Source organism: Sitophilus oryzae, unplaced genomic scaffold (assembly GCF_002938485.1).
Source record: "Sitophilus oryzae breed Bouriz unplaced genomic scaffold, Soryzae_2.0 scaffold_1396_pilon_pilon, whole genome shotgun sequence".
Lineage (NCBI taxonomy): Eukaryota > Metazoa > Arthropoda > Insecta > Coleoptera > Curculionidae > Sitophilus > Sitophilus oryzae.
The window spans coordinates 4,280,215-4,306,821 of record NW_022146055.1 but is presented as its reverse complement, the minus strand read 5'-3'; the positions used below and the strand labels follow the sequence as shown (position 1 = coordinate 4,306,821).

The window sequence follows — 26,607 nt, the reverse complement described above, 5'->3', positions numbered from 1 at the left end:
ACCCTAAGATATGAATAAATATATTTCGATAGTTTCAGAGATAATTAAAAAATAAATCAATAATATATATTTTTTAGCCCTTTTTAAAAAAATTATTAAAAATACAAGAACTGTTCTGAAATCAAAACTATGTTAGGTATTTACTTTAGATGGTCCGTCCTTACTTTACTATAAATTTGGTAATCGTAAATCATACAGGATGTTCAATATTCTACGCCAAACTTTCTAAAATATAAAATATTTTTCTTTGTTTTTTTAAATGGAACACCCTGTATATTATTTTTTCATTAGATGGAGGGTTAAAAAATGAACATTTTTTGTATTTAGAGTATTTCAAAATTTTTTACGGTTTCGCAGATACACGCAGTATTATTTCATATGGCGCTTTCAGTGGTAAAATTCTAGAGAAAAATCATTGGGTATCTTTGATAAAAATTTACTGTGGAAAATGCCATATGAAATATAAAACCGCAAATATCTGCGAAACCGTTACAAATTTTGAAATACTCTAAATACAAAAAATGTTCATTTTTTAATTCTCGGTCTATTGAAAAAATAATATACAGGGTGTTCCATTTAAAAAAACGAAGAAAAATTATTTTATATTTTAGAAACTTTGGCGTAGAATTTTGAACATCCTGTATGATTTACGATTTTCATAATTATAGCAAAGTAAGTACAGGCCATCTAAAGTAAATACCTAATATAGTTTTGATTTCAGAACAGTTCTTGTATTTTTAATTTTTTTTTAAATAGGACTGAAAAATATATATTTTTGATTTATTTTTTAGTATCTCTGAAACTATCGAAGTATATTTATTCATATCTTAGGGTTATGTAAAGTGATCTGAAAGGAAACCAAAAATGCAATAATATACAGAGTGTTCCATTTAAAAATATAATCCAGGTCCACTCACACTTTTTTGAGCCACCCTATAGAAGTTAAAATATTTTCCTGAAATAAATCCTGGTACATACTTTAGATTTGCACTTAAATAAAATTCTCAAGTTTTTTAATCTAGGAGCTACAGATGCCCGATGTACTATTGCCGGACCCTGTAGAACAAGATTTGTTTTTTAAAATAATGCACTATACCTATTTCCTCTTGGACAGATGATGCGGGCTCAGATAGGTCCTGTAAACTTTACTTGCGACGTAACAAATTTTCACTAATAATAAATTTTATACTCAATTTCAGCTTTAAAGGGATGAAAGTTTTTAGTGCTCCAGAAAGTCGTAATATAATATATTATGACTTAATTATTATTTTTCAATAATAGATGTTTATTATTAATTTTGATTAACGTCATACAGACATACATTCTGCTTTAATAATTACCTTTTTCGTCGAATTGAACTAAATAAATTTTGTGCTTCTTTAAGATATATTAAAAGAGCAAAAAATATGACATTAACTAAAATTAATAATGACCATTTACCAAAGAAATGAATGATTATTAAAATGATGTTATCTACTGTAGAAACGCGTTTCGATCTATGGGAGTTAATACTAGGTATATTTTTTTATTTTTCTCTAAAACGGTGTAAAATTTGGAAAATAATAAACGGGATAAATTATAGAAAAGCAAATATTTTTATAAAGGATGCATTCTTCTCAAAATGTTAAAATAATAAAAAAGTTTTTCTTCTTGTAAAGACAATCCGGTGACATTTTGTAGAATTTTTGTAAAAGATAGTGTTAATAGACAACAAATGTAATAAAATACATCACATGGTTCAAATATCGTATGATCGAATAAAAACGGCGTCAGCAATGGCTATGAAATGAGGATCGATGACATTTCCCATATAATTTTACATATAAAATCATTTTACATATATATAATCATACGGTATAAGGACTTTAAAAATACCAACAAGTTTATAGTTATTAGTAATGTTTCAGAGGCTTCATTAGTAAAATAGTGTGACAATAACAACTAACTGCAGCATTCTCTTTTAGGACGATCTTAAAGCCTTAATTAAATCAAGAGATTATTTTATATTCTATAATATGTCCCAGGTTGTCTTTACACGAGGTTTTTTATATTAATGACATTTTGAGAAAAATGCATTCTTCATAATAAAATCTGCTTGTTTTAAAATGGTTAATAACGTTTAAACTTTTCTAATTATTCATACCATTTTCGGGAAAATTATAGAAAACATGAAAATATAATTGAATTTTATGAAGTCCTATAAATCAAAAGGCGTTTCTATGGTAACATAATCTCGTTTGATTATAGACTTTGAATAAGAAGACTAAGGAAGGAGCATATCAAAAATCTTAGGTACACCGCGATGGGCCTCAAATATGGCTGACTTAAATTCCGGTCTATCAGTGTCGTTCTAATTTTATTTAAAAAATGTAAAACTATGATGTAGGGTAGACGCGGGGTAGACTCAATAATTTGTTGTTTTATTTTACGTTGTGAATAAATGTTGGTAGTTATTAAAATTGTTATAAAAATATATAATTCTAATAAAAATAGATAAGTTATAATAAGTATTTATTAACACAAACATCCGATACGCTACTGAAGCAGGTAAGTCAAATTAACGTATCTAAATTCTTTGACATCTCATCTTTGACAAGTAATAAATAAAAACTAAAATGCAAGAAAAATATATGATTTAGTTAATTTAAGTGAATTTCATAAATGATCGGTTTACTACACGTATGTATATTATATAGTCACTTACTAGCGAAAACTTGTTCCATTATTTCACTCAATTTTTGCCGAGATCTACCGCACGCTCCACAACCAACTATTTTAGAGTCTTTTTCGATAAATCGCGATAGTGTCACTGTTAATTTAAGTGCTGCCACAATTTCCATCTAGATTTACTACCTTTATACAACTATCAGTAGTAGAATAAATAATAAATAACATAAAATAATCTCCGTAAAGACTGACAAATCCACAAAATTTCAAATCAAATTCAAATGTGTCAAATGAATCGTCAAACAGAACTGTCAAGGATACCCACCCTAGAGAGCTTTTTCCGCCCACCATGCATGAATACATGGATAGCATTATGCTCCTTCCTTAGTCTTCTTATTCAAAGATTATAGAAGCACAAATTTTATTTAGTTCAATAATATGGAAAAGGTGATAATAGTTATCAGAACATATGATACTTTAAAAACAGCAAAAAATTTGACTTTAGTCAAAATTAATAATAACCATCTATCAAAGGATGAAATCAAAGACTATACCAAGGATGAAAATGAAATTATATTACCATAGAAACGTTTTCTGATTTTTAGGATTTCAAAAAAATTCAATCATATTTTCATGTTTATTTTTTAATTTTCTCTCAAACGCCATAGAAATTTGGAAAATTATAAACGGGATTAACCATTTTAAACAAGCAAAAAAAATTATAAAGAAGGCATTTTCTCAAGATGTTTTTTATATTACATTAATATTAAAAGTTTTTCCTCTTGTAAAGACAATCCGGGGACATACTGTATAGGAGGCTTTTCCAGGAGGACAGAGAGATGATGATTCCCCCAAACTAGTTAACTTTCTTTTACACAAGAAGTCTAATTTTTTTCTTATGTGATTAGAAATTATCGAAGAGAGTGTATAAAATTAATGAAAAATCTTACCGGCATTTTTAAAAACACAAAAAGCAATCAAAACAAAAATAATATCCATCACTCGGTTTTGCGACACTATAAACTAAAAAAAATACGCAGAATTTTTTTAGAAATCGCTCATTTTAAATTTTGTGATTCCTTGTTTTGCGAATTTTCAGAGATGCTACCGACTATTAATTCGATTTTTTTTTCTCTTGTAGTAGTAACTCAAGGTTGTCCACGACCGCACCACAACGCAAAATGCAACAGAATGGTTCTGAGGTAAACAATTTTGCACTGTTTGTCGGTAGTTTCTTCCCCTCTTCAATATTTATATGTGTACGATCTTTGGAGAAGTACTGTTGATTTTTTTTTGTTCGATAAATACATCTAAAAAGAGAATAAAACCATATGCATAATATATTCAACTGGTTGATCTTGAATGTTGATGGTCAATAAATTTGGAACATACAGAGTGTTTCAGATAGGTTTGCCTTGACTTGAGATGGTCAAATGTGAGAGAAAACAAATATCGGGTTAGTAAAATTAAACTTGTGTTGTACCTATACTATTAATATTAGAAAAGAAGTACATAAATCTAAGAGGATTTCTAAAACATTTGATTTACCGGGTGTTTTTAAGTAAACTAAAAAAATTTAGGGCATTATTCCTCGTATGTTTTAAATTAAATAAAAATCAAATTTCTTGCAATATGTCGGAAAGTACATTAGATATTTTCTTCAATTTTGGTATGCAGTGTACAGGTATAAAAGGAGATTTTTGTAGAAGAATGCAGAACGAGCGGGAGCAGGGGGGTTAATCACCGTCGGGGCCGGCGGAAGGGAAATATTGAGACGGGGCCACTACACTATCTGGCGCCCCCCCATCCCTAATAGTTATTATAATTCTCTCTTTCCTTCAATACTATACTTTAGCTACACCTAAGCATATTTATGCTATTTTAACAATAAAGTTTCACTTAAAGATCTTTCAAAATTCTTCTCTTCGTTCAATCTTAGTCTAAGGTTGTTGTTTTTTGTTTTTTTCTATACCGGGTATGTCTCGAAAGCGACACTCACCCCTATAAGTTTTTTTATTTTTTTTTAAATAAAAAACGAAATTTGGTATAAACGTAATAATAAACGTAATATTTGGTATGTTAGTATATGACACAAATTAGGATTGATTGACGTATTCAATTGTTTTTGGTCACTTCCTGTTTTACCGGAAATTACTACAACTTTTGATTTTTAAATGGCTTCCTCGATATATTTCTACTACGATAGAAAATGACACTCTGAGTAGAATGACATATCATAGGTCAAATCGTATTTTAAATTTCAATCTCGAGTGCCATGGCTGTGTTAAAACCACTAATTTTTAAACAAGGAGCCTTGGAAAAATAGATTTGATCGTCTAATGTTTTTCGTGTCTTGTCCTGACCGGTTAATAGATGTCCAAATCGTATTTTTAATCAAATGTCAATTTTTTCAAATGGAAGAAGGGTGGCTCAGTAGCATATTTGGAAAAAAAACATTTTTTACGAATAATTCTGTACCACACACTTGGTATTTCGAGACAAATTGTTGTTATAATATCCAATATAAACCCTTAATAAACCATATGCGAAAATGTCAAAAGTTGACATATATGTCATTCTATTCAGAGTGTTATTTTCTGTCGTAGTAGAAATATACCGAGGATGCCATTAAAAAATCAAAAGTTGTAGTAAAATTCTGATAAAACAGGAAGTGACCAAAAACAATTGAATACGTCAATTAATCCTAATTTATATCGTATACTAACATACCAAATATCGTTTTTTCATATGAAAAAATAACCAAGTTACAGGGGTGAGCTACTTTTGATCAATTATTTCTTGCAGAATCAGTATACTCTGTTTTTTTTCTCAGGTAAGATTTCGACAGACGATGACAGAAGAAAAGCAGATGACGTCCCATACCAATCTATTTATTTTACTAAAAAAAGTTTCTAATAATTTTTAAGTTATCTATGGATGGGTTTAAATATAAATCCGTCATGCGTCGTGTCTTGTTGTTTTTAACCAGTTTTATTGGTTTATTTAAGAAATAACAGATCGTATTTCAATTTTATTGGTTCGACGGAACGATGAACCACAAACGGACGCCGATGCGTATGAACTCGCCTTTAGATTTTTGTCATTTTTGATGCTTGTCAAAGTCTTGCCAAATTATAGGTTATAATTTTGTGTCAACTTTTGTTAAATACCCTGCGTTTTGGAAGATGATGCATTTTGATTCGTATTATTACGTGTGTTTTGTGTCTTTTGAAGTCAATTGGAGGAAAAATCGAGTGAAAATTAACTGTAGACCCAGAGCACAGTTTATGGTTAATACTCGCTGCCCAGGCAGAAAGTCTTATACACCAATGAAGTTGCCATCGATAAAGTTTGTACACCATTTCGTCGTAGATAAGTGCATCTCGTATATGGTAGAAGGATCAAACTAAACACATACTAAAAACTGGAGTAGCTGTAAAATATCGACATCACACGATAGGTAAATAATGGATTTTAGTACTGCAGAAAAATAATGTCAAAAGGTACTGGTTTAAAAAAATTATGATTAAAGTTAATTAATCAACCTTTAAGGTATAAAATTTGGTAGGTGTTATTATTAATAAAATAGTTTGTTTTATTTACCTATGTTGTTTTATTTATTCCTGTGAAATATTACAAATTTGTATTTGTACATAAGTTATATTGATAAATATAATCATAAATGCGGGTAGTTTCATAAAGCTTGAAAGTAAATAATAGTTCTTTTTTATATTTTTTTGGTATGTAGTGTCTTGTTCTTGTTTGTTTTGTATTAACATATACCGTTTTTATTAAATAAAATAACTCGATTACATTTTTTCAGTTTTTACAGTTTTTTTCACAATATTTTGAAGTAATCACTTGTCATCTTGTCAATCAAATTTTAAATATATCCTGCTATGCGTTCCAGTTATACCAACTTATTTCTTTGTAAAATAAAATAAACTACTTTGAAATTAAAATGACAGACACATCTATCACTGTCAAGGATCTTCTCGTTGGACAGACTATATATGATCAGATACAGTTTTGTCGGCTTCAAAATGAGGATCAGCCAATATTTGAGATGTATATCCCTTTGTCTTGTTCTAATGAGAAAATTCTACGATTCTGCTACCATTTTTCATGTATTACTACATATTTAATCTGGAATAATCAAAATCACCAAAAGATTGATATATTTTCCCACTCCTGTTAATAAATTAATTAAATGAATGAAATGAATAGTCCATAAGCTTTTCTTTGATGATAAGAATATCGGGATCCTCTTCAGCTTCTTGCGAATGTATATTTGCCTCATATAATTTTGAGGGTATATCAGCCATTAATAACAAATAAAGGGTGTGAATAGTAGACAAAGTGCGATTTTGAACGGTCAGTCTAAAACTGCCAACTCAAAACAGTTTGTTTAGAGAAAATTTGTAAAAACAAGAATTATAGAAAGAAGGGTTGTTTACAAAAAGTTGATATCTTTTGAGTTATAAGTAAAACACCACGAACAAATATTTTTTTAAATATTTTAGATGCTGTCGTGGCGCCCCATGATACGGCGCCCCGGGTAGCCGCCCGGGTCGCCCGGCCCTTCCGCTGGCCCTCATCACCGTGACTTTAAAGATTTATTGTGTCCACCTTTCTTGAGTTATAACTCATCGTACAGTCAATAGCTCATCATACATAGTGATTTTCCTATTGTAGGGAGGACAGGGTATTTATCATCCTCCTTTGACAACAGATGTTCTTTCTCCAAGAAGTGGACATCTATCTTCTCCGAGGGTATAAACACGGTTGGGGTTTGGCCTTCCATGTCTTTCACAGTCGAGGAATTTGTCTCCGGTTGAGGTATCTGTGAGGTGTTGACTGGAGGATCTATCCTCATTTTCTCCATCTCTCTAACTTGGGCTCTCCTTAGATCTGATACTGATGTTGTCCAGAATTTATCCAGATATCTTTCTCTATTGCCTCCTTGGATTTGAGATCAATTTCTATTGTGTTGATGACCAATCCTTGTCAACTCGATGTCCTTACATTGGAGTTCTGGTAAAGCTGGTGATACGTTCCTGCTGGCCTCTCGGCGTGGGATGGCTTTCCATCCTGGCATTTTTTTCTCCTTGTCAGAGCAGAGGTGGGGTTCTCGTTTCCTCTCTTGCCTTTTAGCGGAGACGCACCAGTCTGTTTCTTGGTTCCTTTAGACTCCCCTATTTTGAGGAGTGTTTTCGCTTTCTTTCATCTGGCCCGTACTAGAGGAGATGGTAGCTTGTGTGCAGCTTGTGAAGGCTGGCCTCGCGCAAGTGTCAGCTGCCTCTCCTGTAGTTTCCTTTGGGATTGGTCTCTTGTAACTTGCACCCCGTTAAAGTTTCCATTGTTGCTAAGAGGGTTCTCTCCAGCTTCACTGCAAAGGTTAGTCGGTCCATTTCTACAGAATCCCCCGCATGTAGAAGTAAGGGGTAAATACAATGAGGTGTCCCTTGGTGTCCCAAGGTTGAGACCAGAAAAGGCTAGTCTTCTAACATCCCTTTGAGCTGTACCGTCATCCTAGGATTTAGGTTTTTGGTGAGGTTGTCTCTTCTTGGTCCGGGCGGTTACCCTAAGAAATTATGACTTTATTGTGCCACTAAAAACTTTTATCCTTACTTACTTTTTATTTTTCAAGACAGAATAAAAAATTAGAAAGATTTAAATATAAAAATCAATAACAGCTTAATAGCTGTTATTGATATCTTAATAGCTTAATAGCTGTTATTGGATATCTTAATAGAAGCTTTAGAACCACATAACTCTTCTTCTCTACGGTTTTTATTAAAACACCCTGTAAATGTGCACATGCTCCGATAAGAAATATACCTTAAATGAAATATAAAGGTTTTTCTTTATTTTTGTTAATGAAATATTCATTTCGGTATGTGCTAAAGGTTTTATTTACATAAACGTGAACGTTTTTTGTAAGTTTTTATCATTTTAATTCGACTATTGTTGAAAATTCATAGGTTCGAAAAAAAAAACGCTACACGCTGATCTTTGAAATGAGAATTGTCTATAATTTCTGTGAGGATAACCTTTATAATCTGTCATTTATTAAAAAAATAGATTAAAAATGTATCATAAATCTCTCTAAAAAAATCTTTGATATTTAAATGAATAAAAATATACATTTTCTATCATTGTCATTTATTCACCCACAATTTTAATCAGTAAAAAATATTTAAAAAAAAGTTGATTTTCCTGATTTTTTTTTCTAAATTAAATAACAATTTTTTCTAATACGATCGAAATTACCATCAACCGTCGTTTGCAAGGTTACTACGATGCCATTTTTTTCATTATTCGGTATTGGATGCCTTGTTCTTAAAGAAATGAGGAAATGGTAAAACATTTCGTGAGAAGAATTGAAATGTATCTAATTACGTTAAGCTATTAATTTTTTATACCGTATGATCGAAAAAAACTGCGACAAGCTGGCTTGGAAATGACGATCGATGAAATTCCCCATATAATTTTACATATAAAATGACAGCGATCTTCATTTCATAGCTATCGCTGACGCCGTTTTTTTTTCTCGATCATATTGTATTTTTGTGTTTGTTATAATTGATATTTTAGGTTTTATATACAAACTAGCTGACCCAGTAAACCTTGTTTTGCCATATAATTTTTTTATGGGACAACAGTCAATTTTATTCACGGGTTTGAAAATTCTTGAATTACTAATATCGCTATTAAAAACTAGGTGTTGATGGTAGAAGGGTGAAAATTTAAGGTTGTATGTATTTTTTAATGCCACATGAAAAACGAAAATAAAAATTTTATTTAAAAAATAAAAAAAAAATTGGGGTGGACCAACCTTATAACTTGTAAAAAATACATAACAACCTATTTTCAGACCTACTGAATATATACCGGGCGCGTCTCAAAAGTGGCTCACCCCTATAACTTTTTTATTTTTTTTTCAGATAAAAAACGAGATATGGTATGTTAGTATAATATGACATAAATTAGGATTGATTGACGTATTCAATATTGTTTTCGGTCACTTTCTGTTTTACCGGAAATGACTACAACTTTTTATTTTTAAATGGCACCCTTGGTACTTTAATCGATAGAAAATGACACACTGAGGCTGTATTCCTTTGCAAAACCAGGCGAACCAGACCGGTAAACTACGGTAAAGAGCGGTTCCTGAAAAACATCGGTTTGATACGGAACGGTTTAGTAAAATATTGGAAACGTCAAAAATGTTGACGTTTTCTAAATTTCAATACATCTATTATAAAATTTATCTTTTATGCATTTTTAATGTACCTATTCTCTGCTTTTTCGTTTGCTTCTTCTTTTCAATGGAGTTTAATATTGAAAAGTGCTTTATTAATAAACTGTTAAACTCGTTAGACAGCTCAACTGAAGACTTGCAGGTCCAATATTAAAACAGATCAATAATAAATAAACAAATCTAATCAATATTTATATTTTTATAGCTATAGAACATTCACGATTACTTGTTGTCTTGTTTTTCATGTTCTCTTTAATGTTTCTGACTTTAAGAAACAATGGCTGCATGATAAGTTTAAATGGTCCTAAAAAGTAATTCTAGTTAGTTAATGAAATTTATTTACCTTTACTGCCTACCTCCATCGCTTTTGGATGTAAATACAAGATATTACTACAAATTTTAGAAATTAAATGAGAATTTCACTCGAACTTCCAATATTTGCTTGATTTATGTCACATAAATGACATTGATTGACAAATAAAACCAGCCTTATCGCGCTGGTGAGTTTGGTGACAGCAGCATATGTCAACTTTTAACTTTTGACATAATCAATTAACAAAAAGGGCATTTTAAATTTCAATTTAGAGTGCCCCGGACATAAATGTAACGACAATTTGACTAGAAATATCAAATGTGTGGTACCAAATTATTCGTAAAAAAATGCTTTTTCCAAATAATGAGCCATCCTCGTTCCATTTGAAAAAATGAGATATATAAAAAATACGATTTGGGCATCTTTTAACCGCCCAAGACGAGACACGAAAAAAATTAGAAAATCAAATCTATTTTTCCAAGGCCCATTGATTAAAAATTAGTGTTTTTAACACAGCCATGTCACTTTAGATTGCCATTTAAAATACGATTTTTTTAAGCGAGAATGTCAAAAGTTGTAGTCCTAATTTATGTCTATATACTAACATACCAAATCTCGATTTTTTTATTTAAGAAATTAAAAAAGTTATAGTGGTGAGCCGCTTTTGAGATGCACCCGGTCAAGCTGTTTCGGAGGAGTTTGGTAACTAAAACTCTGACACGAGAATTTTATATAGGTATTAGATATTTCTATACTTTATATACAGATACAACATAAAAAAATACTTTGATCTATATTTCTCATGGGCGTCGCCATAAAGGGGCAGTTGCCCTACCCTCCGTGGCTATCTGAGGCTATCTGATGCATAATTAATTTAATAGTTCAAGTATATACTGAAATGAACCAAAAATTTTAATACTAAAAGATAATAATTTTTATATATTATATCAATAGCAATCAAAAACGTTAATCTTGAGTGGAATTTAGCACATTGTCATTGATATTAAAAATAATACTTGACATGCTAAGAATGATAGACATAAAAAATGAAATTAAATGCATATTGTACTCAGGAACTTTTTTTAACCCATTGGTAGCAGCAAAAAACAACTATAAAAAAATAAGGTGAAAAGACAGATTTTGGTACCTACTTTGACATTTTTTACCTAACCCTAAACCAAAACCTAGCTACGCTTATGGTATTTCCAGTGATGTACAAGATACCTCCATAAAAAGTATCTGAAATACATACCTTGAATACATGTTACAAAATACTTCTAAAAGTATTTGAGATATCAGTTACAAAATAACTGAGCAAAATACTTTTGAAAAAGGTATTTGAAATACTATCTACATATATAAAATGCTAATATTTATCTGTGTCGTCTCTACTGAAGTAACGACTTGCTCTAGAAAGTTGCTTTTTTTACTAAAAGATAGCTAATTGGCTCTTCTAAAAACTGTCGTCGCCGGATTGCTTGTTTTTCATTTAATTTAAAAAAATATAGAAAGTATTTTTTTTCCTGATGTCGTGGCGCATGCGCCCGCAGATGCGCCAGGCTCTGGCCAGGCTTCAACTAGTAATATATAAAATACGTATTTTCTAAATACTATTAAAATGAAATACTTTTTGAAAGAAAACATTTTTAAGGCAACTATTTTTTAATTTTTAAAGTTATTTAGCTTTTTACATTAATAATAATTATGAACAAGAATCATGTAAATCTGAGAATATGTCTTCATTACTTAAATATCCCAGTGTTTCTAAAGCTGCCAGTAGACCCCATGTTGTCGCTACTGGTAACAGAGGAATCAGTCTTCTTAAAACATGCACCTAATAAGATTGGTCTTTTGTCTTTCATTTTACGTATTCTCCATTGTTGTTTAAAGTGTCTAATTTTTCTTTTTCATACCGATTAATAATACGCGTTTCAGTCAAAACAAGATCTTTGACATGTTCTTTAAATGACTTTGGCACTTTTTGGCATTTTTTGCTTTTCTTTAATCCATTCATTAATACCAGATAGATACAGAAGAACAAAAATGTGTTATGTTATTTATAAATATTATAATTTGTTCTATTTTAGGTTGAAATGTTAATAATAAATGATAATAAATACGGATATTTCATCACACCTAATAAGGATAGTATATTTGGTCCATATTATGACTGAATATCGAAAAGTAAAAAAAAATGTACAGGGTATCCCATTTTAGTTCAAATCATATCTCCGTTATTAGTAAAGATAGGAGGATGCGGTTTGCACAGACCTGTGCAACTTTTTTGTCAAACGGAAGATGCTGCCAACAAAATTTTCATAGCCCTCTTCGTTTCTGAGCTACAGGGTCATTTCGAAAATTTTGCAATTTGGGACAGCCCCCGTATCTCCGTTATTATGGATGATATTGAGAAGGTGAAAACGGATCTTGTAGAACTTTTTACGTAGAATACAGTGGCGTAGTCTGTTTATCTACGAAATAAATATTTTTGAAAATATATGTTTTTTCAAATGGAACACCCTGTATATTTATAAATTATATGATCCGCCTTGCTATGAGCAAATCAAATATATATATATATATATATATATATATATATATATATATATATATATATATATATATATATATATATATATATATATATATATATATATATATATCAATCATTCTATATTTATTTTTACTATTTACTGCAATATTTGAAATATATCATTTTCTTATTATAGGTAGGCCGTGAAAAATAACAAAAAATCAAAATGGTTTTTACTAAAATAGTCATATATTACATTACACATATTAAAATTTTATTTGGAATTGATATATTTTACTTTTCCACTGTTGCCACTGAATCTCTTAATATATTTTTCTTTTTTTTTATAACGGAATTTATTATAACGGGATGGATTTGCAAATATCTAAAAGCTTGCATTATTAAAGCATTTTTCAGGTGTTTGACATTGTGTTAGTTGCCACGATATATTTCATATTTCAAAAATCCCCAAAATCAGAAATCAAGAACGGACAAATCCGGGAATCAGGGAGGCCATCATATGGTTCCAATTCATTGATTTGAGAAATAATAATTTAACAAAATTCTAATATTTTCGTTGTAAGTTAAGTTGTGAGGGGAAGCCTTATCTTGCTGAAAGTTTATTTCACGTAAATTAGCTAAATGAATATTTAAAAGTTCCGATACGATAGCTTCGAAGATTTACAAATACCGGTAGAGAGTTAAGTCTCCCTAATATAAAAGAATTTATTAGTGGCTCTCAAAATAAAACAAGCGACAGATAGCAGTATACTTTTAATAATTCTTTAGTTTCTTTTATTATTAATCATAGCCTACTAATAAATATGATCTTTTAATATTTTTTTTTAAATATTGCAGTAAATAGTGAAAATAAATATAGATGAGTGATATATATTTTTGAGAAGCGTATGGCAAACCAGATCAGATAATTTATAAATATACAGGGTGTTCCATTTAAGAAAACACAACTTTATTTTATAATACTTTAGTTCATATCTTTAAAAATATTCTTTTCGTAGAATAACACACTACGCCACTGTATTCTACGTAAAAAGTTCTACAATAAACAGTTTTCGCCTTCTCGATACATTTAACAATAACATAGATACAGGGGGTGTCCCAAATTGCAAAATTTTTAAAAAGGCCCTGTCGATCAGAAACGAAGAGGGCTATGAACATTTTGTTTACGGCATCTTCCGTTTGACAAAAATGTGGCATAAGTATGTGCAAAGCGCACCCTTCTATCTTCACGAATAACGGAGATACCGTATGATTTTAACTAAAATGGGACACCCTGTATAGGTAATTATAATCATTAGTAGTAAAAGTATTTTAGGAAACTAAGTATTTATAAAATGCTAAGATACTAAAAAAATGTATTTAAAAACAAGATACCAGATGAAATTAAAAAAATATTTCAAATGTAAGATGAAAATACGTATTTTGTATCGTAATATCTGTATTTCCAATACTTATATCTGAATTAAGTCACATCTCTGGGTATTTCTGGTCTTATCAACATTTATAATTTTTTTAAATCGTACTAAAAAGTACTCAAGACACACATTTTTGATTGATATCTTTGTTTTAAAGGATATAAATATGATGGGAAAACACATTTCTAGATGATTCAGGTGAAATAATTCGTGTTCTAGTTTTGAAAATGAAGTTAACTGCTTTCGTTTTGTTGGCTCTGGCAGTGTCTGCTTTTGCAGAGATTCAGAGTGATGCAGTTTGGAGCAGTTTTAAGGTAAATAACTTGTTATTTCGTTTTATCTTTTTAACTAGTTTACGTTTGAGAATTTTAAGAAATTATAGGTAATTAGTTTCTACGTACTACACTGCAATTTTTTGATAAATAAAAATAAACATTGATTTAATTTTTATGTAGATATATTACTCAGTTTGGCCCAGTACTCTATAGTGAAGAGATTATTAAAATACAAATACGAGTAGGTAATCAAAGTACCGTATGATCGAAAAAAAAAAACGACTTCCAGTTGGCTGGCAAATGACGATCAATGACATTTCCCATATAAATTTACATTTAAAATGACAGCGATTTTTATTTCATAGCCATCGCCGACGCCGTTTTTTTCGATCATACGGGATTTGGCTCTAGCGTGCAATCCGCAAGTTTGAATTGCATGTCGTAGAGAGAGAAACTAATATACAGGGCGATTCAAAATAAGTGCAAATATTTTTAGAAGTAGTATATTTCGAACCCAGGATGGAAAGGATGAAAAATACTTTTTCAGGGCTGTTACGGAATTTTACATTATCGCCATTATAAGATTACCAACTACCAAATTTTAAGAAAAACGGATTACCACTGTTCTTAAAAATACAGAATGTATTATTTTTATTTACCTTTTTAGGGCTGTAACTCCATCGGAAAGCATTTTAGGGCGTATATTTATAATTACTTTTTGTTTTGTTTTTATCGAAATCAGATAAACTATTTTTTTGAGACCCTGTGTTGAGAAGAAACCATGTTGATTATTCTAAGAAAAAATAAACTGTTCGTTTAGCATATTTTATAAAATAAATTAAATGATTCTGTATAGAATCAATTTCTCACTCACGTTATTTTCTTGTATTTAGAGTCTTCATGGCAAAACCTATCAAAACCAAGTTGAAGAAACCAAACGTTATGCGATTTTCAAAGACAATCTTCGTCAGATTGAGGAACATAACGCCAAATTCGAACAAGGTTTGACAACTTACAAGCAAGGGATTAACAAATTCACTGACATGACAAAAGATGAGTTTGTTGCAATGCTTAATAGCCAACTTAGTTCTAAACCGATTAAGAGTGGTAACAGGACTCTATTTAAGTAAGTCACTCATTTAACTGTCTCTACTTTCTGTGTTTTATAAATCGCCAGTTATTGCCTGCAGTTTATCATCATAAAACAATGTTCCAAGTGCTGAATAATGTAATAAATTAATATTTCATCTTTCTAGGCTCAGATGTATCAAATTTTTATACAGTTTTTTATTCACAATTTTACTTTTTTTTATTATTATAATTAAGTCAGTTAACTGAATATATGTAAGGACTGCTCAGCAATCGTTCATCGGTACGTCATCACTATTTGTCAAATATGAGTTTTAGGGTGTGTCTGAGATCAGTTCATATTGTTTAGAAAATTTTAAGTACGTTTCTATATTATTGATTGAGAATTAAGGGTTCTGATTTTTTCGGCATTTATTCATTTTTTCTTTATTTCTTCATCAGTTCCGATCCCATTAATTCCAATCCTTTAGACTATTGAAATTCTTAATTCTATATTAATTCTATCAGCAACTCGCTATATTATTTAAAAATGCTATCAATTTCTATTTTACATAAGAATATTAGACCTTTGCATTGTACTTACTTCATATACGGTGTCCACGGGCAAGAGTGTTCTAGCAGCGTCTCTTTGTCGAGAAAAATAATTTATAAGCTTAGCAATGAGCTCTTGTTCATTTTGATTAAATCTTTGAGGCATTTTTGCAATAAAAAAATTTGAATTTTGTTTTGCAGCAACAATCAAATTTTAATTTTGACATTGATCGTTGTCCATCACATTAGCGTACCTAGCAATTCATTCTGGGGGGGCTGGGGCTGAGCCCAAGGGGGACCTTGGTCTTTTGTTTTTTAAACAATGAAGAATAATTTAAGAAACACATTTTTTGAATAAAACTTTTATTTGAATTTCTCTATCAATAAATTTCATAGGCTTGTTTATCAAACCGTGTTCCCGTAGATTACTTAAATACTTACACCTACCTAAATTTTCTAAAAAAAATAAAAATTAACACATTTTTTGAACACAACAAAATAATATTAACTAAACAAAACTAGAAAACGTCATTTTTACTACATCACAAGCAAATAAAAATTAATACGTAGCCAAGAGTCATAATTCAAGATTTCTCTGGGGGGTGCCAGTAATAGTCCTTGGGGGGGCGGCACCACGGGCACCCCTGTAGTTACGCCAATGGCCCGTCAATAAATTTATAATCCCAAATCAAATGACAATGATAATTACAAAAAGAACGTTTTGACATTGGTCGATGTCCGTCAATAAAATTATAACCCCAAATCAAATAACCATGACAATTACTAAAAAGAATATGCAGTAATTTACAAAATGTCGTAATGACATCACCAATCTCCTTCAAGTGGTTGGCAAGTGATTGAGAAAGTTTGACAATATACGACGTAACGTTGAACGATGTCTGAACATTCTATAGAATGGGCGATTGGCTTCTGAGAATATACCACAACAAAACTATCATACCTAGTTAAATTATGCACATATTTTATAAATCTGCAGGAAGACAGGAAGACATTTTCAAATGTGAATGATATACCGTATGATCAAAAAAATGGTGCCAAGTTGGCTTGGACATGAACATTGATGACATTCCCCATATAATTTTACATAATATAAAATGACAGCGATCTTCATTTGATAGCCATCGCTGACGCTGTTCTTTTGCGATAATATTGTATAAATCAGTTTACTTACTCTTATTTTATGGTAAAAAAATAATATTTATTTAAGGTCATCCGTTAAGGCACCGGAATCCATTGATTGGAGGGATAGCAACGTGGTTACACCTGTTAAGGATCAAGGTACTTGCGGATCATGCTGGGCTTTTTCTGCTGTAAGTAGACTAAATAAGAATATATACTGAGCCCAATCAAATTCAGCAAATCGGTGAAAAAAAATTTTTAAACGCTTTGTCTACACTTGGGTAGACATATATCAAAAGTCTCCGAGGGTAGGGGGTGAGCTCGAGGAGGGGGTGGGGTTAAAGGTACAATATTTCAGTTTTTCGCTTAAATCTCGAAAACGATATTCATAATTTATCAGAATTAAAGGTAACAAAATTTTCTACAAAAATGATCGTATTCACTTTTGTCGTAGGACTAATTGTAAGCGAGTTACAGGGTGGACAAAATAAACATGATTTAAAATAAATCTGCTTTATTTGCATTTAAAACCGTAGGACAATACATTACAAAAAAATATACTAGAAGCGGATGTATTTTAGGTGATAAGTTGGAGAGAGACGTAAGTTGAAGATGTTAGACCACCGGTAGTATAGTCAAACTTTTGTGTAGTCCTTAATATTAAACTTAAAAATCGGTAGTAGTTGTAGAATTTAAGTGAGCTCCCTCAATATAGTTTAATACTCTATATGCCAATTTTGTAAAAGTAAATCAATATAATAGTTAATGTATTTTCGGTGTTTCATTAACTTAGAATGAGTGTGGTGCCAGCCCATCACCGTAGGCAGTTGGTAGCTAAAGTTTAAAGAAATTTACGTGATAAGTCCCAGATATAAAAAACTAAAAGATGATTAAATATAGATTAATTAAATAAAACTTACAATAAATGAAGTATTTGTCCAACAGTTTATTAAAGGGTGTCAAGGGGATCTATCGAGTCATCCTGATCATCCTCATATGCTGAATTGTCATCTTCAACTCGAAAGCCGTTAGTGCACGCGCCCTCACAGTTACCATATATTGACGAGCATAGGATACCTGTTAAAGATTCAAGTTTTAAGTTAAATTATTTTCCTGTTGAATTTTACTTATACCATCAGTTAACATCAGAAAAAAAACTGATTTGCGGCACCCACAACGAGCCCCACAGCCTTTGGTGTAGCTGCAGAATATTGTTGAAAGAATGGCAGGTGGGGGTAGGTGGATTTAAAGTTGTCAAGGGTTGTAGATTTCCATCTGCTCCTTTTATCCAACCCCAATCAGTATAGGTTCCAGTTTGTTACCCAGCCATTCCTGAACTTATAATTAACCTAAATTATAAACTCAGTGTGAATGTTGCAGTGCAGAGCTTTTAGTTGGTGGTAGAGAGGGGAGGTCTGGCTTTACCCTTGTGGTGGATTTTAGGAATGCTGTATACCGCTGTTTGTCCAAGTCTGTAACTCTGCCTTTGTACATTTTTAGGAACATTTGTTCCCCGGCATTTGCCACTTCCTCAGGTGTTGAAGTCTTTACGTAAAATACGTTGGCGATTGAATGACATACACTGCAGAAACTCGACCTGATACAGCGAAAACTAAACAACTACTACGCAGAATAGCTGGAAAACCCTTCTGGACAGAGAGAGAAATGAAAGCATAAGAAGAGCGTGCAAGGTGGAAAAAATAAATGAGTGTGTACTTAGCAGAAAGGAAGAATGGAACGACCATATCAGCAGAATGGACAACAGAAGGATAGTGAGAGTTGCACGCGACAAATCACCACTAGGTCGCAGAAGCTTAGGACGTCCACGAAAACGATGGAGCGACAACTTGTCAGTCTAACCGGTAGAGGCGACGAAATCAAACAGGCGATTCGCCTAGTATGAAGAAGGAAGAAGAAGAAGAACGCGTTGGCGATTAATTGTAGTGTAATCCCTCATAAATAATTTAGCAATTGTTGACTTGTCCTTTCTTTGCAAAGTCAAGTTCCTGCAATTTCTTGGAGGAATAAGTTTTACTTTCCTCATTTCCCTTCCCAGCTTTAAAAAACTTTATCTCTCGTTCCTTTGGAGCTAAAGCGATCAGCAACACCAAAAGATCCACATCCTCGCCGATGACAACCGTTGAACAGCTACATTTTGCTTTTTCCATTACGACCCGTATAATTGTTGTATCTGCATCAGCATTAGCTTGTCTAACTTCTATCCCGTCTGCAGTCATTTTCAGAGATAACATTTATTTTTCAATTTTTATTACAAAAGCCCGTAGCTTGCTTACGGTTAGTTCTACGACAAAAGTGCATAGGATCATTTTTGTAGAAAATTTTGTTAGCTTTAATAGTTATAAATCATGAATATCGATAGGAGTGATCGTTTTCGCGATTTAAGCGGAAAACTGAAAAATTGTACCTTTAACCCCCACCCCCTCCTCGAGCTCACCCCCTACCCTCGGGGAGTTTTGATATATGTCTACCGAAGTGTAGAGAAAGCGTTTAAAAAAATCCAACTCTCTAGGAATTTTTTCCACCAATTGCCCTAATTTTGCATTATTTGACTGGGGTACTGCTCAGCCAACGAATATATGACAGTGACATTTGTTGTCTCTTGTTTTCATAAGAATTGCGTTGTCGAAATCATATATTCTCTCGTGGGAAAGGCTATATGCGAGGCTATATGTATAAGTATATCTTTTAGTTTTTTATACTAACATTCTGCAAAATAACTTTGTTTGTTAGACTGGAGCAACTGAAGCAGCGTATGCTTTGAAAAATGGAACCTTGGTATCTTTCTCAGAACAACAAATCGTCGACTGTACTAAAGTGAAACCCTATAAACAATTAGGTTGTTATGGAGGTGAGTTAACAACTCAAGATATTTACTATTCCTTTATGAATTTAAACACAGGATTCCCATAAATTTTCTATAACTTCATTATTCATTCCTTGTATTATTAGGTAATTGATGTTACTATTATATAAAATACTTCTAAAAATAAAAAGTTATATAATTTCATTGTAAGATAATAATGAATTATTTATTGCAGCAAACTAATATATTTATTTTTGAAGGATTAATGGAGGCAGCCTTTGATTACATAAAAGATTCTGGTATCCAGAGTGAAGAATCCTATCCATATGAAGGGGTTGATAATGATTGTCGCGCCACTGGAGAATACGTCACTAAAGTTACTGGGTATGTATAAAATGTGACGGTCGTATCAGCGGCAAATATGTCTGCTTGTTACCCAGTGAGCGTTTTATTACTTTAAGGGGAATGTGTTCTAGGTGACGTCGTTGTTACGTTACCAAATCCTTTTTGTGCCTTATAAATATCCTTTTCCTTATAAAATCCTTTTGTGCCATAAAACGCAGATACGTAACTGTTCCCTAATGTTCCCTAAATGTGACACAAATTTGCTCACTTTTGGTTGCCCTGGTACTTGTTAAGAACTCATGATACATAATCACAAGAATGGTCTATACAGGGTGTCCCATTTTCGTGTGTTTAACAGCTCTTCCGCTTATCTATGAGTAGAGATACAAAGATGCAGTTTTTACATTCCTGTATTACTTTTTTATTTATAAAATTAAAGATGGTACCCCTATAGCCCAATTTTATATTGGTACTAGTAGTACTTAGCTTTTGCGACTCTTCTCGTATCTCGGTTATGTAATAAAGCTTGATTTTCATGCATCCGTTATACGTTGATACGTTGGTCCGATGGTGCTCTGATTGGTCATTTTGCGCCACTTTTCACCCGTAAATATTTTACTTGAGCCCGTCAACGGACCCGTTCATACGACAACGGACGTTTTGACATTTTTTTAACAAATTTAATCTAATATTAATAAAAATATAAGTAAAATAGCAAAATCGTTATGGAAACGAAAATATAAAATGACACCAATGTATATCCGATAAACTTGACATGAAAATGCAATAAATTTAAAAACTGCGTTATTTTCTAACCAATCAAAGTCTTTAAATTCTACCAATAAAATTAATATCATATCAACGTATCGTCGGACAACGGATGCATGAAAATCAAGCTTTACACAAGTTTACAAATTTGGGTCAACTTTTGGACCCGAGCATATGAGAACGATTCTTAACGTTATTTGATGGGGGCGCTGAACTCAGATTATTCAGATCTTCAATCCGTTTGTCAAGATTGGCTCTAGTTTTCGAGTTCGCGCATGGCAGTAGCACTGCGCTCTAATAACGGCCCGGGTAGTTGACGCACGGTCAGTTGACGACGTTGATACCACTTGTAAACTCACAGGAAGTTTTACTGCCATCTCTTCACATTAAACTTGGCCTTATTAAGAACTTTGTCAAAGCGCTAAATCGCGAAGGATCGGCTTTCCAGTACTTAATCAAGTTGTTTCCAAACTGCCATACGCAAAAATCAAAGAAGGAATATTTGTCGGACGCTTGATGAGGCAGCAGCATGGGCATCGTTTCAAAGTGTTGTTCACAACTTTCGCGGTAATCATAAATCACCGGATTACAAGCAAGTAATCGAAAATTTGTTGCAAAATCACCACAAGATTGGAGCTCGAATGTCTCTCAAGATACATTTTCTGCATTCACATCTTGATTTTTTTCCACAAAACTTGGGCGACATGAGCGACGAGTAAGGAGAGCGGCTACACCAAGATATAGCGAAAATCGAAAGGCGATACCAAGGATTTTGGGAGGAAGGCATGATAGCGATTACTGTTGGGCCCTAATCCGTGAAAAAGATCCCAAGCAGTATAAAAGACTCAGTTCAACCTATGTTCATTTCTGATTTATATTGTTTAATTCAATAAATGACCGTTAACGGTCAAAAATAGTAAAATAATGAATTTATTAAATATTTTGAAAACTAGAACCAATCTTAAAAAATGGACTGCTGATTTGGACTCTGATTAAAAAATGGACTGCTGATTGGAAATTATCTTAGAAATTGCTTTTAGTTGCTCAGGTCCAAAACCGTGTATACTTGTGTAACTTATCGAAACGGTAAAAACAGAATTTTCACGCCGAGTTCGGTGTAACTAGCTAACTATACATATAGTTATTAACTAACTGCAGATAAAAATAAGTAAAAATCTTTGTATAAATGTATGTCCTAAAATGCTTACTTTCGGAAATACAGGGTTAAATTACAGTTTTATATTTATTGAAATTTTTTCCAAATAATTTCTGAAGTAATGTCAATAATTGGCTGAAAATGGGTGTTTGGGAGTTGTTTGACATGAGAAATTTGATTTTGTTGTCAATATGACTCCTATTTGTAGGGGGCGCCACCTACATGTGTTTTAACCTTTGTTTTAACTGTTTTGATGAGTAATAATTTTTTTTTTTCGTCCATACCTATATAAAACTACCGAAAGAAAAAATATACATTTCCGTGATTTTTTACGTAAAAAAATGTCTCTTGTTAAGAATTGCTACCATCAACCGTTCTCAAGATAATTAGAATGGAAATAGTTATCACATATTGACAAAAAATAAACATGTTGAGTAGATAGTTACTTCACTGAAATTATACATTTGGGTACTTTTTGCTTTTTTTTAAATTAAAACAATGACAAACAAGTTTCTGTTGAACTTTTGGCACGCAAACATTTCAAATTTATTATGATTTCAGTCTAATAACTATATTATGATCGGAAAAAAACGGCGTCATCGGCAGTAGTTTTATACAGATATGGATGAAAAGTTATTATTCTCCAAAACAGTTAAAACTCATGTAGGTGCCGCCCCCTACAAATAGGAGTCATATTGACATCAAATTCAAATTTCTCATTTCAAAAAACTCCCAAACACCAATTTTCATCCATATATTGAGGTTACTTCATAAATTATTTGGACAAAATCGAAATAAAAATGAAATTTCTACACCCTGTATCTCCGAAACTAAGCATTTTAGGACATACATTATTTATACGAACTTTTTTACTTATTTTTATCTGCAAAATATGCTGCCGAAGTTTTCGGAATACAGTTCGGACCACCCTGTATACTGGATGTTTTGTTGTTGTTTTATAAGTGATTTCGAGTAAAAACAACTTCACCCCATATTTTTACTCTTTTTTAGATACGTAGATGTTGCAGAATTCGAAGAAGGCGATCTCGTCACCGCTGTAGGCACAATTGGACCTATTTCTGTAGCAATCGATGCCTCGAACCTTTCCCCTTACGCTAGTGGCATCTACGATGGATCTTGCTCACCGTACACACTAGACCATGGCGTTTTAGCTGTGGGTTACGCCACAACTGAAGATGGACAAGACTATTGGTTGGTGAAGAATTCGTGGGGTTCTTCTTGGGGCGAAGAAGGATATTTCAAGTTGAAGAGGGGCGAAAATCACTGTGGCATCGCTGTTGAACCAAGCTATCCCACACTTTGATTCATTTTTCTAGATAATTATATTTAGATAGCAATAATATTATTCATTAGTTGTTTTATTTTAATTATTATCTAGATCCCAGAGAAATATATGTGACTACATTTTCTAGTTTTAACCATTATTTAGTATTACCAATAAGGTATTACCCTTGTTTATAATCAAGGGTAATTACTAATTTCTATACAAGGTGTTTTTATAAAAGTGCATACAGGGGGTCTCCTAAGAAGAGTCTAATAAAATTAGTGTAATTCTTCGTTTTTAACATGGGGTCTAAAGTAATTCCTTTCCGACTGCAGGGTGTTAAAAATTTAAAAAAACTGAACTGGTGAAAATAAATGGCACGCAACTGAATTTTTTTCGAAAAAAACACGATTTCCGATACTTTTTTAACCAAATTGATGTTTTTAGTTTTTCTTGTACATCAAATGGTTTTCAGTGGCAGTCGGTGCTGCCACCATCGGAGAATATTGTAAACAATCGTCATATAACAAATACACGGGATTAAATACAGGGTATGCGGAAAATCTGCCTCGAGGATTCTGGGGGAGGCAAAAATTCGCTTGCACCAACAACAAAAATAACGAGAAGCTGCCAAAGACCACACTCACTATATATTGCAACATACAATGCCAGAACACTGTCATCGGACGAAAAACTTCTAGAACTGGAGGAAGAACTTAAGAATATAAAATGGGACATACTGGGTATAAGTGAAGCCCGCAGAATAGGAGAGGGACAGGTTATTTTGAAGTCCGGAAATACATTATGCTACTCAGGTGAAGAAACTGCCATAAGAGGCGTTGGAATCCTAGTCCACAAAAAATACAAAGATATGATTGTAGATGTCAAAAACATAAGCCCACGAGTCATATGTTTAACAATCAAATTAAATAAAAAATACTCTGTAAAGGTTATTCAGGCATATGCACCAACTACCGAAAGTACAGATGACGAATTGGAGAACTTTTACGAAGATGTATCCACTGCTCTACAAAATGGAAAAACACACTATACAATGTTAATTGGAGATTTTAATGCCAAAGTTGGTAGCAAACAAGATGAAGCGGAAACTTCAGTCAGCTATCATGGATTGGGAAGCCGAAACGAAAGAGGTGATACACTGATAGATTTCGCACACCACAACAAATTATATACATGAACACCTTCTTCAAGAAAAGAAACAGCAAAAAGTGGACATGGACCAGTCCAGATAGCAAAACCAAAAATGCAATAGATTTCATAATCAGCGATAGAAAAGATGTAATCAAAGACGTAAGTGTATTAAACAGATTTTCGATAGGAAGCGATCACCGCATTGTAAGAGCCGAGATAAAAATGAATATAAAGAAGGAAAGAACTAACATGATACTCAAGAAAAACCACAAGAAATGGGTAGCCCCTGAAAGTAAAGATTCTTATAAGGAATGTATAGCCTCAAATCTAAATTATGAAAATACTACTACGATAGACGAAATATACGAAAACATCAAAGGGGCCACTCAAACGGCTATCGAAAAATGTTGTCCCAAAAAAGTAAAAGAACAAAAACTGAATCAAAGCACAAAACTTTTAATGAAACAGAGAAGAGATATGGAGGACAAGAGTACACAAGAATATAGAACTTTAAACAGAGATATATCCAAAGAAATCAGAAGCATAGGAGGCAACAGAATACGGAAAAAATTAGGAAAGTCATAGAGAAGAATCAAAGTTTGAAGATATTGAGAAATAGTACAATGGGAAGAAAAGAAATACAAAAGATCAAGGATATGCACGGCAACATAGTAACACACAAACAGGAAATCCTACACTCTATTAAACTTTTCTATCAAGAACTTTACACATCAAAACAGCAGGGGATCAGAACCGACATCCGAAAGGTAATAAATCAGGGGTCGGAAGAAATTCCAGAAATAACCGAGGAAGAAATTATCAGTGCCCTTAGAGATATGAAAAACAATAGAGCTGCCGGCGACGATGGACTGGTAATAGAGTCAATCCAAGAAGGAGGACCAGAAATCATCAAAGCTTTAAATGTCCTATTTAATAAATGCATTGAAGAAGAAATAACCCCATCACAGTGGAACAACGCAACCATCATTATTGTACACAAGAAAGGTGACGTTACAGACCTTAAAAACTATAGGCCCATCAGCCTTCTTAGCCACGTATACAAATTATTTACTAAAATACTCACCAAGCGTTTGACAAATAAAATAGACTTTTTTCTTTCGAGCGAACAAGCAGGTTTCCGATCAGGTTACGGAACAAATGACCATCTTCTAACAGTCAAGGTCCTTATCGAGAAATGCATTGAGTATAATAGACCACTAATGCTTGTCTTCGTGGATTTCGAGAAGGCCTTCGATTCGGTAGACCAGCGGAAGCTTCTAGAGACACTAAGTGAGAGTCGCATCGATCATCGATACTCCTCAATCATAAGACATATATATGATAATGCCACGGCAAACGTCAGAATATCGACAAATCAATGCACAGATAAATTCAATATCGATCGAGGGGTAAGACAAGGCGACACACTGTCCCCTAAACTATTCGTTGCTGTGCTAGAAAGTATGCTAAAAATGATAAACTGGGATTCAACAGGAATTAACATCGATGGCAAATTGATAAATCATCTCTGTTTTGCAGATGACATTATTTTAATAACAGACAACATACAGGAGGCACAGAATATGCTGGATATGCTGAATGATGCTTCGGAAAAAGTCGGTTTGAAAATTAACTTGTCAAAGACACAATACATGACAAACCTAGTACTAAGTGGAAATTTAAACATTAATAACATACCTTTGGAACAAGTGCATATATATAAATACTTAGGGCATGAGATCGGTATTAGAAGGGATAATCAGACCCACGAAATTCTACGAAGAATAGGTTTGTCGTGGGCGGCATTTGGCAAACTAAGGCATATACTG

The 26,607-nt window shown here is 32.4% G+C and overlaps 4 protein-coding genes across 4 annotated transcripts in view; 3 read left to right on the top strand and 1 right to left on the bottom strand.

The window, feature by feature from the left end:
* The window catches only part of LOC115875899 (sphingomyelin phosphodiesterase-like), a 37,999-nt gene extending 34,103 nt beyond the window's left edge, over nt 1-3,896 (bottom strand). The window contains exon 1 of the mRNA XM_030891464.1: nt 3,618-3,896. Coding sequence (XP_030747324.1) covers nt 3,618-3,666 — 49 coding nt within the window. The 5' untranslated portion in view covers nt 3,667-3,896. The remainder of the gene's footprint in view (nt 1-3,617) is intronic.
* A 10,475-nt stretch (nt 3,897-14,371) lies between these two features.
* On the top strand, nt 14,372-23,773 carry LOC115875898 (cathepsin L1-like). Its single transcript, XM_030891463.1, has 6 exons — nt 14,372-14,527; nt 15,382-15,614; nt 17,337-17,439; nt 20,000-20,117; nt 20,333-20,456; nt 23,353-23,773. The coding sequence occupies exons 1-6, from the start codon at nt 14,441-14,443 to the stop codon at nt 23,663-23,665; spliced, it is 978 nt and encodes a 325-aa protein (XP_030747323.1). The 5' UTR covers nt 14,372-14,440; the 3' UTR covers nt 23,666-23,773.
* A 406-nt stretch (nt 23,774-24,179) lies between these two features.
* On the top strand, nt 24,180-24,824 carry LOC115875766 (craniofacial development protein 2-like). Its single transcript, XM_030891271.1, has one exon. It carries the CDS (start codon nt 24,180-24,182, stop codon nt 24,822-24,824), a length of 645 nt encoding a protein of 214 aa, XP_030747131.1.
* LOC115875765 lies at nt 24,821-25,363 on the top strand. The gene has a single exon (XM_030891270.1). It carries the CDS (start codon nt 24,821-24,823, stop codon nt 25,361-25,363), a length of 543 nt encoding a protein of 180 aa, XP_030747130.1.
* Nucleotides 25,364-26,607: the final 1,244 nt, after the last annotated feature.